Genomic DNA, 16,030 nt, shown 5'->3' on the forward strand with positions numbered 1-16,030 from the left:
AATTTCCAGAAGTTTCTGCTATATATGGTGGCAGTAATTAATGATTAGAATATTTAGTTCCATAGCATTTAAATTTTGCCATAATGATGTGTAGCAATGAGATTTTGACCATAACCTTTGTCTCCACAAGTTTATTACTGAATTGAATTTGGCAAATTTTCTTTTAAGGTATTGAAATCCTTTCTTGTATGAGAAAAGTTTAAATATATACGTTTGTTCATGTCTGCCTTGTTCAAGTAGAGAATATTTTATTAGTCCAAATAAAGTTCATTTTTTTATTAATGAGAGAAGAGAAGAAAGAAAGTTAGCACCATTACTATAATTACTGTAAAAGTTGCAACAGGGAATTTCTTCATCATCACAGGAACTACTTCAAATTTTAACAGCAAATCCACATCTTCAAATTCTGCAATGTCATTTTTCACTAATTTCTCTTACTGATTTTGTAATGTTGTTGATAAGTAACGAATGATCACGTCAGATAAAATTGACACTATTTACATCAAATATCCATGAAAAAAAAAACAATTTAGTTAGTGAATATTTATTGGATAAAATGCGTTTTGTTTTCTTCGCAAGATTTTCAAAATATTAAATATATTTTTTAAATAATATTATTTTTGTCGCTATAAAATGTCAAATATTTTTTTAATTTCTCTAAAATTTAAACATATTTTGAAATCTTTATTAGTAAGAACTGTAAAAAAAAAACTTATAAGGATCACATAATATTAATTATATAACTAACTGAAATAACTTTTGATAGGAAAAATTTGTGAAAACATGTTTTATCCTGATATACACAATACCTTTAAAATTTCTTATACCATTTTGAAAAAGGAAATAGATCAGAGACTAAAGTTTTATTTTATTTTTCAAAAAAATTCCAAGTTATTACTTGTTAATTAGCTCAATTTTGTGTACTTATTTGAAAGTAATTTATCGTCATAAAAGAGTTATTGGTCATGGTTTTATCTCACATTCAGTAATTTTTTCGCATTAAATTTCTCTCATTGATTTTGTACTTTCTATTTGTACAATATATATATATTCTGCTATTTACTCTTTGCATATTATTGTAACTGGGAAATTGTGTTTCTAGTGTCGTTTTGCAACGCCATCAACAAAATATATGCTTAAATAACTCTGGTAAATATTTTGAAATTTGGTTTTAATCTCTAAAAATGTTTTTTAGCTTTACATCATTAATATTTTAAAATTAATTTTTTTGTTTGTCTTTTTTAAAGTGACTATTATAAAATGCTTAGTTTATATAATTTGCGTATATCTGAAAATTTAGCCTCAATTCGTAGAAATAATTTTATCTGGTTTTTATTACTTCTATTAAATTATTTTTATTTAAGTTTAGCAATGAAAGGTAAGAGCAATAGCTGAATGTGCTTGGAAAGTTAAAGTAAGAAATTTCTGGTGTTCAACATCTCTGTAAAGGGCCTTATGGCAAAATTTTCTTCAAAGATTGACAGAATTTTTTTACAATGGCAAATTTGACATCTATAAAACCTAAAAATACTTTTAGGAATTCATTCTAAGCTAATCCTGAAGAACTGTAATCATGGATCTATGGATGGGGAAACCTACACGACTAATGTACAAAGTAGTAATTTCTTTCCTACCATGTTGATGCCTCCCTACCCTTCTACCAAGGCCAGGCCACTACGCAGTCTAACAGTAAAACATCACTCTCTTCACATTTTCTTTCAGGTCTGGCAATGGCTTCACACTATAATCTCCAGCTGCTCGTGTTCCTTTGGAACCATGACCATTACCCTCACCTGTAGAACCATTCTCTTGCATATCTGGTTCCATGTAGAAACGGGCTCGAAAGGCTGCTAAATGCGCATAATATGCTGGGGGAACTGCACAACAACGATTCCACCCAATTCAGTTATAAACTATTCAAGACAAATATAAAAATGAAAAATTACATAGTAATTGAAATATAGACCTACCAACAGATACTGAGCGTGTACACCTTGCATATGTATAACAAAGATTGTTTGTCAAAGACTGAATTCCATCTGCTGTGAAGTTGTTTTCATCCCACAGAACATGATAATGAGCTGGCCGACTAGTACCCTGAATGTTAATAGAAACACATGTTTAGATTTTTCCAAGATTTAGCAAAGCATATCACCAGTTTCATTCTGGGTTAATCTGTATTCCTCCTGTGTTAAAAAGTTAAAACTTAAGTGGGTTAAATCTGAATGTTAAAACATCTTGTTATACTTTATTCTCCCTCTAATTTTAGATGTTATAATATTTCTTTCCATTATCAACCCTCATTTGTAATCATAAACACTGGAAAAGAAGGTAAAAACCATCTTTTACCTGGATGCCAGCATGACTGCAGAGATAAAAATCAAACTCTGTTGGATGGCAGATTTTGGAATCAACAACAGTCCCTGAACGAAATTTAAAACAAGAAAACTCCAATCCATTATTAGATATTCATTTTAAAATGGGAAGAATGATTCAGAAACGGCATCTCTGTGCAGAAGCATCTAAGGAATGTGCAACATACCAGGCAATATATTCCCACTCCTATCAGTGCTGCTTCTGTCCCTGTGGTTGTTTGCGAATAGCCGAGTATGATGCCTTTTTTGCACGACTATGAAAGTTACTGGAGGCTGGTAATTTGGTTCTAAGGAAGCACATGCCTACACAGAATCGCTTCTCAGAACACATTTTTGTTATAAAAAGAACATAAGTGCTAGATGATAGAAAGCAAGTGATACTGACCTTCCTAATCGCATCCAACTCATAAAGTAAAACTTGGTAAAATTGTCCTTCACTGACACCGTCCCTGTTCAAATGTCAATGTTAATATCCTGGTAACACTTCCATCAAACTTTAATGTTTCAGAAAGCCAATGTCCTAGGTAAGATACACATGTGAACTAGCCAAGATTGTTTTAAGAAGCCAATGTCTCTAATATCTAAAAATAAAAACATAATTTTAACATTTCAAAATAATATGATTACAATTTTACAAAAATACAGCATAAAAAACTCAAAGAACTTTATCTTGGGAGGCAAAAAATTAAAAAATGAAATAAAACCTTGGTGCAAATTTGTGGACTTTTAAAATCTGGAGATTCTCAATAATTGAAAGTTACGTGCAGAGGGTCTACTTGAACATGGTATTCTACGAGACTAGAACTAGAATTTTAATGGAATGCCCCTGAAATATATGAATTAAAGGAAAACCATTTGAGATGTTTTATGCACTTGATTTTGCCAGCTATATGTCATTATCCCTCTAGTAGACATAACAGAAATTATGTGGACAGGTGGTGCAAAATTGGCCGAAGGAATGAGTTCAGAAAACATCTGCAGTCGTTGAGATAAAATCCATGTAGAAGTCAAAACAATGAAGCTGGCCAGTGAAAATTACATGTATAGAAGAAAAAACATGGGCTGGAAGCCTAAAAATATAGGAAACTTACTAACAAATTCTACACATTTCAGTGGTGCTAAGTTTTGTAATGGCTTACTCCATCTAACAGCAACTCAATGTTTAATGTAATTCTAATAAAAATCAATGGCAAGTACCAACTAACCAATTCAACAGAGGAGCTTCAACCTACCAAAAGAAATGTTATGCAAAATAGATCTTTCTTCATAAATTAAACATAATGACCTGTAAAATATAATTCGTAGCGGTTTTTGTCCTGTTGCCTTTCTGAAGGAAACAAGTAAATCTCTGCACAAAAAAAGACATGTTAAAATGATAAACTAAGTAATTGCGAATGAGTATGAGAAATTACTTGTACGTAGAGTCTTTCAATAAAAAAAATGATAAACTAAGATTTAACATAATTAAAACCCATCACCCAACAGTCTAGAATGATGTTCAGAATTAAAATAGTAAAATTAATATTTTTAGTACCGGATCATGCCTCCACTAACTGTGCCACGAACAGGGTCGTGCCAAGTTTTGTACAAGTCTTGTATGAGTTCCTGCCGATGAGCTTGAGCGCACACTAGACCAGCGTATTTTGTTACTTCAGGCCAGTCCTGAGATGCTACTACCTACAGCTTGAGCAATCATTATCAGTTGCTGAAATCATCAATGACTACTGCATTAGAATAAAACAAATAAGGATAAAAAGATTTAGATTAATACAGCTGCAATTGAAGGGCTTGAGTCTTCGCCGTTTTCAGGGTGGGTTACATCTGCTCCGAAAATTATCGTTGGTATGTCACTGACCAATGGTATTCTGCAGCTCACAGCATCAAGAAGTACAGTATTTCTACCGCCCATCTGCACCAGGAGGAGGGTAAGCGGCCACTATTTAGTTATTGAATGCATTTATGAGAAGTAACAGCAATGATAACATGAATACCCAAAAAGTAAGGATCATAATTTCCGCAACATAACCAAGCCTAGTATTTGCCTAACAATTTCTAACTCTATTTTATACACTAAAAAACATGAGGTTATTAAGGCAATTATGAAGAAAAAAACAGATGGGAAATTGCCTGATAATTAATAGAAAATTGAAGAAGACTTCAAAGTTCAAACAGTGGTTTAGTCAGGATAGGTAGTTTTTTGATTGAGAAGTAAACAAACCTTCACATTGATCTTCAGAGACACATTAGCTAAGTACTGTTTAGTGATTTTGAAGACATGCTTTGTCAGACAGCATTGTGAAATTAGCCCAAGATCAGTTTCACAAATTCGCTTCAGATCACCTGAAAACAAAAAACATTTAAATGAATACTCTGCATTATAAGTCGGAACATCTTGTGTATCATGTCAACTCAAGCAAGTAGCAGTTGGTGATTGATACCATACAACAATCATAAAGGTATTATCAATTCAAATGGCTTACCATAGAGTGAACCGTTATTGTCTGGCAATATTGCTAACAATAGCTCCAATTCCTTTCCTTTAGTTTTGCTCGCAGAAACATGGTAAACATGTTTCAAAGCTTTCTCTACCTGTTCAGGCTTGGCATTGTATATGGGGATAACAGGCTCCGGATTAAATTCCTAAAAGAAAAGATATGTTACTGAATATCAGTAAATTCTTCCTATCAAACACAGACAAAATGATAATAAAATAGATTGAGGAATACCATGCCAGATACTTGACACATTTGAGCAAGCTCGTTACAAAAAGTGCGAGCAACACTATCTTGCACACTCCTTGAAAAATTTATGCATGCCCACCGGCTAACAGTCATTCCATTAATCATTTTCTGTCAATTAAAGATTTAAGAGTTATACACCAATTCTGCGAGCTATCACAAGTTCTTGGTCTAAGCGAGAATAGCAGATATGTTGGAATAGATGAAATAAACCAAAGCTATCTCAACATCAAATTAAATCAGAGAATTGGCCAAAAACAGCTATAAAACAGCTGAGGAACAGAGAAACGTAATACCAATACATTACCTTGTTCATCATATTCCATTGACCAACTTGGGGTAAACAGTTCTTTTCCTTCCCACTTTCGTGATATTTAAGCTGAAATCGAAAGTACGTTAAATCAGTGAATAGTAGCGAAAAAGTAAATTAAATTTTCAGTAAATGCAATAAACCAGATCTATAGAAGGGAAAGTGCATTACCCAAGGGGCTGGAAGAATTCTCGCTTCAACTGAAGCCAGCTTTTCACTGATTTTAATTCCAAATTCTTTTGCATATGGATCTTGATCATAAGCATTATGTTGAATGGTCTGCTTGTATGAAACCCACATAAAAATAAAATAAACAAATCTTTATTATTTATCATGTACTTAAGAGAAAAATACATCTGTGTGTGTAAAAAACATAGCTAAATGTATTTATCCTTCATATAATCTAAGGTTTCATTTGTCACATCACATAAAAACACAAATTACTAAATTGTGTGAACATTTAAATTACTAAATTCTCATAAAAACCATGAAGAGTAGAAGTTTGCTGAGTACTTTTAGAACTAATAATGAAGACATGTTTAATGTAACGGCCCTTCCCTTCCTAATTGTTCTGCAATTAAATAGGCACAGGTGGGAAGTGGCTATTTTGTGAAAGTTAACATTAAATGAAAGGCTAGCTTGTTGTAGTGAAGCTTCCAGCTTAAATACCCGTAAAATGTCATTTTCACGATCGCGAGGTCTCTGGCAAGTAACTTTCAATAGAGCAGTAATTTGCTTCTCGTTCAATCTTTTTGTATAGCGTTGCCCCTCAACAATTTTGCAAGCCTAGGGAACCAGAAGCATATAACATTAAACATTGCGAGAATGCTGAGTGAATAATTCAATTACCAGGAACTTTTCCTACCTCCATAGGCAAATAGTTGGCCTTCTTCTGGTTTCCCACTTGGAGGCAAGGAAGGTGAGTATATTGAATAGTGAAGCCATACATCTCTTGGAAGTATTCAACTACTGATTTCATAGTTGAGTTCTCATCAACAGGAAACCTAAAAAATACATCATTATCAGTGATCTAACGGAAGATCACTATAACTTCTACGAGGGCTAAAAGGAAGAAAAACAACTTACACAAGTTCTCTTGTTGGTTGAGAAGTCAACCCTGAAACACGATATTTTCTTCTCACACTCCCTCTATGTGTTACTTCAACTTTTACTCCTCTAAGGGCTTTCTTAATCTGTTAGACGTTAAAAAGAAGCTCGTTAACTTGATCAATATTGACAGAATAACATATGAACTTAGCATCCTCTGTCACTGTACTAATTACCTTAATACGATCAGCATCTGACAATGGCCTTGACATCACATCTTTCCCTAATAGCTGCCCAACAAATTCCACTACTGGAAGTGGCTCAATAAATGCAGCAGATGCCATATCTATGAAATGCAAGATCACAATTAAGAGAAAAATTAAATTTATCAACTTATTTTATTTGGGCAAATGTTTCTATTTTCATTCTAAGTTTGTACCTCAAATTACAAAAATTACACTTTATTTCTATTTATTTTCTGTTTTCGAAGATGTGTAGGAAAGAGAACAAATTTTCAAAGTAAACAAGCCCTAAATTTTACTGTAATTAGACTACTTGTATAATTAATATTTAATCAATATAAGCAATGTACCAATATTGAGGGAGAGTCCCATCTGAGTAGGCCTTATGCTCTGGTAAAATCCACACCATGACTCTAATCCCTCTCCAAGCCGTTGCGGTGTTCTAATATCAGGTGAAAAGAAGGACCTTCCAATTGGGCAATACCTTTAGAAAATGTAGTCATGGTAAGATAAACAAGATTTTAAGCTTCACTTCATTAAATATATCATTTCTTGAATTTTTATAGTTTATTATATCCCCCAGACCAATATTATAGTACCTCTTAGTTGCCAGCTCTCTTAGTACAATGTCCAGGATTTGAAGTGCCTCTTGGGGTGCATCAGCACGCTTACCAGCTAGGAACTGGCCCAAGTGATGCAAGTTTGCCCGAGCAACAAATTTGATCACCACCCTGTACTCTCTTTCCCTTCTGAAAAATGGCCAAGATGTCAGTTGAAATAGAACCTACCGAAACAGATAAACATTTTTCGGTTTTTTCTGGTTACGGTACAAAAAGGGGTGGTTGTGTTTGTTTGTCTGAGATTATAAGGGAGAGAGAAGAAAAGAAAAATATTGAAAGTGATTATGAGCAATAAATCCTTACTTGGGGCCATTGACTCCTTCCTCTTCATCTACAAGCTTAATCTTAAACTCTCTCCAAGCAAAGGGAAGCTGCCCTGCTGTGTACAGACTTTTTCTGCCATCATATGCTGGGAGTCTCATCCCCAAGTCAGACTCTTTATAGAGCCTCACTAGTTCTGCTATGATAGACCTGTTCACTGTTTTAGAAGACACTTCTGGGGTAATAGCAACCTTCAAAATAAAGGCAAACATAATGACATTAAATTAAAGCAAAAAGTATAATAATAATAATAATAATAATAATAATGATAATAATAATAATAGGGAACAAAAGCCTCAAAGGAAAATTTAAAGTCTCATTAATAACACTAGAAGAAAAGGCCTGCAAAAGCAGAACCCCTATAAGAGGAAAATCACAGGATGAACTTAAATGCATGCTGCCATAGAGGGCCCAATAGTTGTGCACTCAGAACATCCAATTTAATTGCCTTATCAGTATAGTGAAACATATATATCAAGGAAAGGATCTTACATCATATTGGTTCAAGTCCTTGTCTGGTAACTCTGCAAAGAAGTGGTTAGCCTTCACAATGCATTTTGTCCCAACTTGTCCATATCCAGGCCTACGAGCAAAGCTCAAAGACTTGCTTGAAGTGGGAAAACCCATATCAGAGATGAAATCATTTTCAACATTCCCATTTGCACTACTTGTAAGTGTTGCAGTGCATGGTCTGCTTCTAGGCCTCATCATAACATCTCCTTGATCGGGTTTTCTGCCACCTCTCCCCCTTCTTCTTCCCTTGTTCTTTGAGTGAGGCAAAGCTTGGCTATCGATTTCTAGTGGCGGTGGACCTTTGCCATTTTGGGCAGCTTTGGTTGTCTTCTTGGCTGGATTCATGGGATTCTGCAGATGGGGTTTGATCACAAGGTGTTGCTCAGAGCTTTCTTTCATCTGCCTCACTGGCATGTTGGCCTGGTTGATGAATACTTAACTCTCACCAGAATATGTACAAACAACAATAGTACAACAAACTTGTCCAAGGTGACAAGCTTCACAGTAAACCAATTTCACACTCTTAGCTTTTGCTTGTCATGTCTGCCAAACAGTACCAATTGCTTCAGATAAGAATGCATATACAAAGATGGCAAATGTAATTATTACGTAGGTATAATCAGCAGTAATTACTGTGCATTAACGAGAATGATCAATGGCTTGATTTGATGTATATAATCAGACGAAGAAAATTAGTAAGGGAGAAACTGAAAACTGGCATTGTATTGTATCATTGTATAGTCATACAAGCATTACCATTCCTTTGCAAAACTGAAAATTCATTTTTTCACCCTTACTTCCCAAGCAAATCCAAAAGTGGTCATGGTAGTAGAAACATACAGCTATACAGGACCATAGAGCAAAATAAGGCAAAGAAAAGTAATTTCGACAGCAACATCTTCTCGCCTTTGCTTAAAGTTGAAAAGCCAGAAGACAAGGAAATCTCAGTGCTAATTAGTAGCCCAAAACATTAACTGTACAACACGAAATATCACAAAGAGCAAAAGACAAAAGAAAAATAAGCACGATCGTTCAGTGAGGAAAGCCAATGACAACTATGAGCAAGGAATAGAAGAGTCAATAATAAAATGTGATTAGACATGTGAGAAACTCGGAAAATGGAAATAACCAGAAGACAAAACCAGTTCTTACAGACTTGTCCCCTGCCGAAAACTGAAAATTACCAAGACGACGCACATGTGCAGACACGCAACCATACTTTTTTAAAAAAAAGACAACATTACAATGCATGGATTGCGAAGACAAAGCTGAAACCTTCACTACACAGGACTACCATGAAATTGAGAAAAAGGAAAAGAAACCACCAGCACAAAAACAAAATCACTGTCAAATATTTTCACCAAGAAAATAAAGAGAGAGAGAGAGAGAGAGGGAGAGAGTGAGAGAGAGAGAGAGAGTGCTGGTAGCGCTTGCTTTAGAGCAAAATGTTTTTCCATTAAAAGCCTTGAAGTTACAGAAACTGAAAACAAAACTGAAACCCACCAAGCAGAAGTGAAAATGAACATGAAAATGAATAAAAGAACGAAACTTGAACTCACCCGGTTTCAGCAGAAGGGCTTGTGAAACATGGGTAGTAAGGTAGACGTGAAGGGAACGAAGGAGGGGTAGAAACAGTAGAAAGGATGTGTTGGTAGAAGCAGGAGATTGAGAACTTTGAAAGAGAAAGAAGAAAGGAAAGGGAAGGTGGGTAAGAAGTAGCGTTGATGATGATTATGATGATCTTATACACGCATGCAAAGCGCTTTTTGTTCTTTCTTTATCACGTGTAAAAGGCTTTCCCTGCCTCTTTGCTTTACTTCTCTCTCTCCTATCAGTTTCGGCAGCCTCGGATGGCACCATGCTCATACTATATCATATCACTATTTTTCAATAAATAATTACGTCTGTTAAATCTGTATTTAGGACTTTAATTTTTAAATTTATACTTATGAAAGAGTTCTTATCTAAGATTCAATTTTTTTTCACATACTAATAACAATAATAAATGTCATTTATTAAAATAATTTTATTGTCTTAATAAATACTCCATGGGTTCTTTCTTAATTATAGGTTTTTAATTCAAATTTTCACTTTATTTATTTATTGTCGGTAAAGTTTAAAGTTACGTTAGTTATTTTTTACCAACTATGAATTCAGATTTTCAACTTACGTATTTTATGTCGTGCTTATGTGTCTTTAAGATATACCACTTCTGATACATCAAAGATATTTTTAATATATTTTAAAATATTGAAAAATTGAAGACAGGTAGAAAGATAAAAAAATTACAAGGGTATCTAAAAAGTATATCTTCATTTTTTAAAAATTCAAATAAAAATAATAAAATACTCTTTATATTACAAAGTTACTTTATGAGGAATATTTTTTCATTCTGTTTATTTGGACAGAAACAAATTATTATAAATATAGAAGCTAAGTTATTTTTATGGAAAAAAAGAGACATTTTATTATAAAAACAAAAAATATGTTATTTCGAATTATTTAAAAAAAATAAAAAAAGATCAAAAAAATATTTTAAAATTGTAAAAACTAATATCTTTAGTGGTTTGTATATTCAAATGTTTAACGACACTTACTAGGAACTAGAGTAAGTATTTTTTATTTGTTAAAAATATAAACATATATCCTTAGTAAATATAAATATTTGGTATAATGTATGTGAAATGAATTAAAAGCAAAAACTTTTTTTATTAGCAATGATTAAAGTTGGTCGAGTTAAGAAAAAAAGAGTAACATTTTTATATTAGTGGAGTTGAAAAATATTGTAACTTTGAAGTGATAAAATGTGAAGTAAGTTGTATTCTAAAATTTAAATATTTTACCAAACTAAAAATTAATTTATATGTTACTCTTGAAAACCAAAGGCACTTTTAGTTTATTTTGATGAATGAGAAAAGAAATGGTAAATGTAAAAGAAAAGTTAATATTATATATACAAAGTAGAGGGGTGGGGTCCATAAGAGTAACCGAGGATAATATAGAAGGGAAGAAGAATAATTTGAAGTTGCAGTGCTGTTTCTTCTCTTGCAGGCTTAGCTAGGCTTCGTATATTTCTGCTTTCTTTCTTTATTTTTATTTTGTGGTTGTGAAGGTTTTCTCTACTTCCAATGTGGTTGTCACAAACCAATACTCATTTTCAGTTTGCGAAGAAGGCTTTGTAACGGTCCATTCAATGGTTTGGTTGGCTTTGGGTGAATGGGACCCACATTGTGTTGGGTGGTGTTGTGGGCCTGGTCTGATTCAGTACTTGAGGGTCTACCACATTTGGTTGTTGACTAGGGAGGGGCCCAAGAGATCTACACTGATCATGACCTTGGCTTCAGATCATGTCATGATGATCGTAGTTGGTGTTGTTCGTTGGGGTACCCACGGCGTACGTGGCTTCTCCTAGAGCTAATCATTGATGTGCGGGTGTATTGTGTCAAGATGAGACCGTGTTTTAGACTGGGAGAACTAGCTTTCTCTCATCACCAACCCACTTTCATTACAATTTTGGACCTTTTTCTTTATCTCATTTTCATAAAATTATTTTCTTATCATTTCGACTTTTACGATCCTGATTTTCTCTATTTATATGATGAATACTTAATAATTTTATATTGAGTTTAATTTAACTTTGTAAAATTCAATTCAAATATATTCTTACTCACTTTATTATCATGTTAAGATAATCAATTTAAATCTAACCCATTTCTACCAAATCCAGTTTATAAAATAAAGATAATTTTCACTTTTATATATGTTAACCTTATATTTATTCGGTGTGAGAACTTAAAAAAGAATTGCCCTTTTTAAAAAATTTATTTATCATTTGTCTTTTAACTCTTATAACCCATCATATTATATATATATATATATATATATATATATATATATATATATATATATATATATATATATATATATATATATATATATATATATATATATATATATATATATATATATATATATATATATATATATGTGGTTTGAGAATTATTCTATATACACCATATTGTTTTGTAGTAGGTGGGTGTGTAGAGGATGAAACTTTGCATTCAATCCATTGAGTTGTTGAGATAAAAAAAAAGTTGATTAAAAATATAGATGATTAAATAAATTAATATATTTAGAAATATATCAATTATTTATTATGATGGAAAGGATTGTTTTATCTATTACTAAAATAGACAAAAAAGGTTGAGAATATATGCTTGAGAAGTGAGAGTGCAAATTTTATCCCTAATATATACATACACAAAGAAATATGTTTATAAATAAAATAATTTTTAACTAAACAAAATGAGGTTCTATTGATGTTTTATTGCTATCTCTCGTTTTGTAAATAAAAATAAATTTTAATTGGATAAGAATAAAAAAAACTTAAAAATAAGCTACAAACATTTATTTTTTAATTTATTAGAAATTTTATTTGTTTACTTTTTTCTATCCTTAAACTTTCTATGAGAATAGAAAATAGTTTGGATATAGTTATGATGTAAAAAATAAACACTTAATAATTTGAATATTGTAATAATATTTTGAAATTGAATACTTATATTTAAAAACTCACTTCATTATTCATAAATTTTATATGTAAAAATTTTAAAAATAACATTTGAGAATTTATATTTTTTAATTTAAATAAAATAAAAAACATTTTTTTTATACTCCACACTAATAATAAACCTAAATTATTTTTTCATCAAAATTTAATTAGACAAATCATATAACAAATCAATATCAATCAAGACACGGGAAAAAAACTTTGAAACTTGTTTTTTATATATCATCTAAAGATAAAGATGTATTAATTTCACGTGCTATTAAGAAAATTAGTTTAACTATCAATATTTTAAAGAACATTGAAATTTTGTGAGTTTTAAAAAATACAAAAATGTCAAGAGATAAAATTTAAATTTCAACAATCACAGTCATTTACATGCTTTCTAAGAAATAAAAGAAAAATCATACAATTTTATACGATCCTTTATCAAATAAAATTGTTTTTTATTGATCTAATGTTTTTAAGTCATGTTCTTTACAAAGGATAAGTTTATCTCCTTTTGTTAACAAAATTATTCAATGCAAATAAATTTTACACTTCTATGTTTCAAGACGATAATCTTATTAAAAAAATATATACAGATATCACATCTTTTTTATATAAAGAGAAGATACTTAAAAAAAACATCGCACATGTTATTAAAGACTTGACGAAATATCTTTTTTATAATCTTAATCCTATAAACAATAAAAACAATATCATAAAAACTGTGGTGATCATCTCACTCCAACTAAAAAAGCTTTTTACTTTATTATGATTCAAATTCATTAAAAAATACACTTCAATTAAGACTATTTATTAAACCAACTATTAATACAAATTAAATAAATAATACTTTTTTCCTGATGGCCTAAAACAAAAGTTTGTATTGTTATATGCCTCGTCTGACCCTTGTCTCCATACATTTACAGAACTTTATCAAAGTAAAGGATGCTGCCACACATCCAACAGTTATCCTATATACATAAGTATCGATTACGGATAAAATATTATACCTTTCAATACAATTTTTTTTTCCTTTTGAAAAAAAAGAGGGTTTTCTTATAGACACTTTCTAATCAAACATGATAAGCTAGTTGAAATTTAATAAAGGTAAATATGATTTGGACTTTATGGCCTGAAATTGGAATCAAGGTTAATATGATTTGGAATATTGACTTGCAAATGAAATCCATTATCGAATTTAGTCAATGATTTAACATGATTTCCACTCTGTTTCTCACTGAATGTGTTAATTCTATTCAGGTGAAGCTAGTGATCAAATACTCTTTACAAATAGAATTGGAAAGTTTAGACTATAGATTTTCATATTGTATTTATAACATTTTTTATACTAAACAACACAAATATTTTTTATTTCATTTTCCAACGTCACCTACAATTATTTAAAAAATATATGATAATTAATCATTTTTATTTTCATCTTTATCTTTATGCATTAATGTCTATGTTCCAATACCTACCTCTAATTTTATGGAATTGATTGAGTGGAGAAAAAGATATTCTTGCACATGAGAGATTGCAAATTTGACCTGCAATCAATGAACCAGAATACTTTTTCTGTTTTGATATTTTAGAACTTAAAAGTTATTTTTGATTAATTTATAAACTAATTTGTTTAAATATCTTTTTATATAATTAGTATTTAATAAAATCAAATTTAAATTATCATTTTCTTCTCAATTAAACTTTTATCTAAAATCTTATTATCAATCTAAAGACTGAGGTATTAAATTAAGACGTGTTAATTTAAATACGACGACATTTTTCTACTACAAGTTTTTTTTTATATATATAATAAACTAAACCACTTCACGATACAATAACAAAACTTAGTACATAATAAAAACTGAATATATATTTATCAGGACATTATCTTAATATATTTTCTTCACATTCATGTACTAATTTTAAATATATACAACAATGATCCATGAGTCAGATTTATATAAATAATTTTAAATATATACAACAATGTAAATTTATGAGTTTTAATTTTTTTTATATGTTTTTCTTTCTCATTTATAATCAAAATGAGACTTATAATATTTTTTTATACAATTAGCATTTTATAAAATCAAATTCAAATTATATTTTCTTCTTAACTACATTTCTATTTAAATTTTTATAACCAATTAAATTAAGACATGTTCGCTTAAATATAACGATATTTTTCCCTTACAAGTTATTTTCTTGCACGGATAAAAAAAACTAACCCTCAGCATAATAATAATAATAAAAGAAACCGAACATATATATTTATTGTGACATTAACTATGTTTATTAGATACATGTATTTTACATTTATCAAATATGTTTTTTTTTTGTTATGTATTAATTTTAAATAAACAAGTCAAGTGAGAATTACATAAATATATATTACATCCACTCAAACTCAAAATTTTAAATAAACAAGTAAAGTGAGAATTACATAAACATGTTACTAATTTTTTACATTTATAATAAAAGACTTTGAGATATACTTGAATTTCTAATAAATACAAATAAGCAAAAAGAGGAAAGTCTTATATATAATCCTAACATATTATATAAGTGTAATTCTTATTAGAAGATACAAAATTGTACAATAAATTTTTTTTACCATGATACTATTATCATTCTCTTATATTATATCCTTAACCCAATTTTTAGCAAGATCCATTATTTGTATTATACTAATCATTATATCTATTTTTGAATTTATTTACTAGTAAAATGAACTATTTTGTATACTGATTAAGAAAGTTAGTTACTATTATTTAATTTATTAATTGAATTTTCTTTTCTAAAATACCTTCATTAAAAAAATGTTAAAAATGACATATCAATTAATTAATGATTAAATATGTTTTTAGTTCATAAACTATCAAGCGAATTTGTTTTTAGTCTCTCTTTCAAACTAAGCTACATTTTGATCATTTTCCTTAAGGAAACCATAATTTTTCGTCCTCCAAAGCTAACGGCGTTAAAAATAAGTTGAGGTGGCTAACGGTGGTATGACAAGTCGTTTTTTTTTTGACACCAGTTAATCTTTCTCAGCTCCTCTCCCTCCCTCTCCCTCCGACTCTACCATAGCCACCTCCGGCGCCACCATCAACTGTGAAAACCCTATGTGCAACCACCCTCCACCACGCTCACCTCCATAGCCAACGTAAAACCTCCATCTCCACTGCCCAGAAAATCCCCAACGCGTATCAGTTCATCTCCTCCCACCACCATAGAGACCCAAATCAGAAAACTAAAACCACCCAAACCTTCATCAGCGCAACGCCCCCCCACCCACCCACCGCCTCA

At 30.8% G+C, this 16,030-nt stretch overlaps 1 protein-coding gene across 1 annotated transcript; it reads right to left on the minus strand.

The window, feature by feature from the left end:
- Positions 1-1,422: 1,422 nt before the first annotated feature.
- LOC108326246 (protein argonaute 10) lies at positions 1,423-9,990 on the minus strand. Its single transcript, XM_017559627.2, has 22 exons — positions 9,726-9,990; positions 8,146-8,709; positions 7,636-7,844; positions 7,312-7,461; positions 7,063-7,196; positions 6,707-6,816; positions 6,510-6,616; positions 6,289-6,427; positions 6,093-6,209; positions 5,595-5,702; positions 5,421-5,492; positions 5,102-5,224; positions 4,856-5,015; positions 4,594-4,715; positions 4,147-4,284; positions 3,910-4,052; positions 3,661-3,723; positions 2,761-2,824; positions 2,543-2,678; positions 2,350-2,423; positions 1,971-2,097; positions 1,423-1,877 (listed from the first exon to the last, which is right to left on the minus strand). The coding sequence occupies exons 2-22, from the start codon at positions 8,578-8,580 to the stop codon at positions 1,684-1,686; spliced, it is 2,925 nt and encodes a 974-aa protein (XP_017415116.2). The 5' UTR covers positions 8,581-8,709; positions 9,726-9,990; the 3' UTR covers positions 1,423-1,683.
- Positions 9,991-16,030: the final 6,040 nt, after the last annotated feature.

The sequence above is a fragment of the Vigna angularis genome, chromosome 3 (assembly GCF_016808095.1).
Source record: "Vigna angularis cultivar LongXiaoDou No.4 chromosome 3, ASM1680809v1, whole genome shotgun sequence".
Taxonomy (NCBI): Eukaryota; Viridiplantae; Streptophyta; class Magnoliopsida; order Fabales; family Fabaceae; genus Vigna; species Vigna angularis.

Excerpts from the sequence above, each read along its gene's own strand:
- LOC108326246 (XM_017559627.2), bottom strand. The coding sequence starts at position 8,580 with ATGCCAGTGAGGCAGATGAAAGAAAGCTCTGAGCAACACCTTGTGATC. Across the intron at positions 4,716-4,855 it reads CAATAACGGTTCACTCTATG|GTGATCTGAAGCGAATTTGT; the intron begins GTAAGCCATTTG and ends TTTTGTTTTCAG. Across the intron at positions 4,285-4,593 it reads CTCTGAAGATCAATGTGAAG|ATGGGCGGTAGAAATACTGT; the intron begins GTTTGTTTACTT and ends CTCCTGGTGCAG.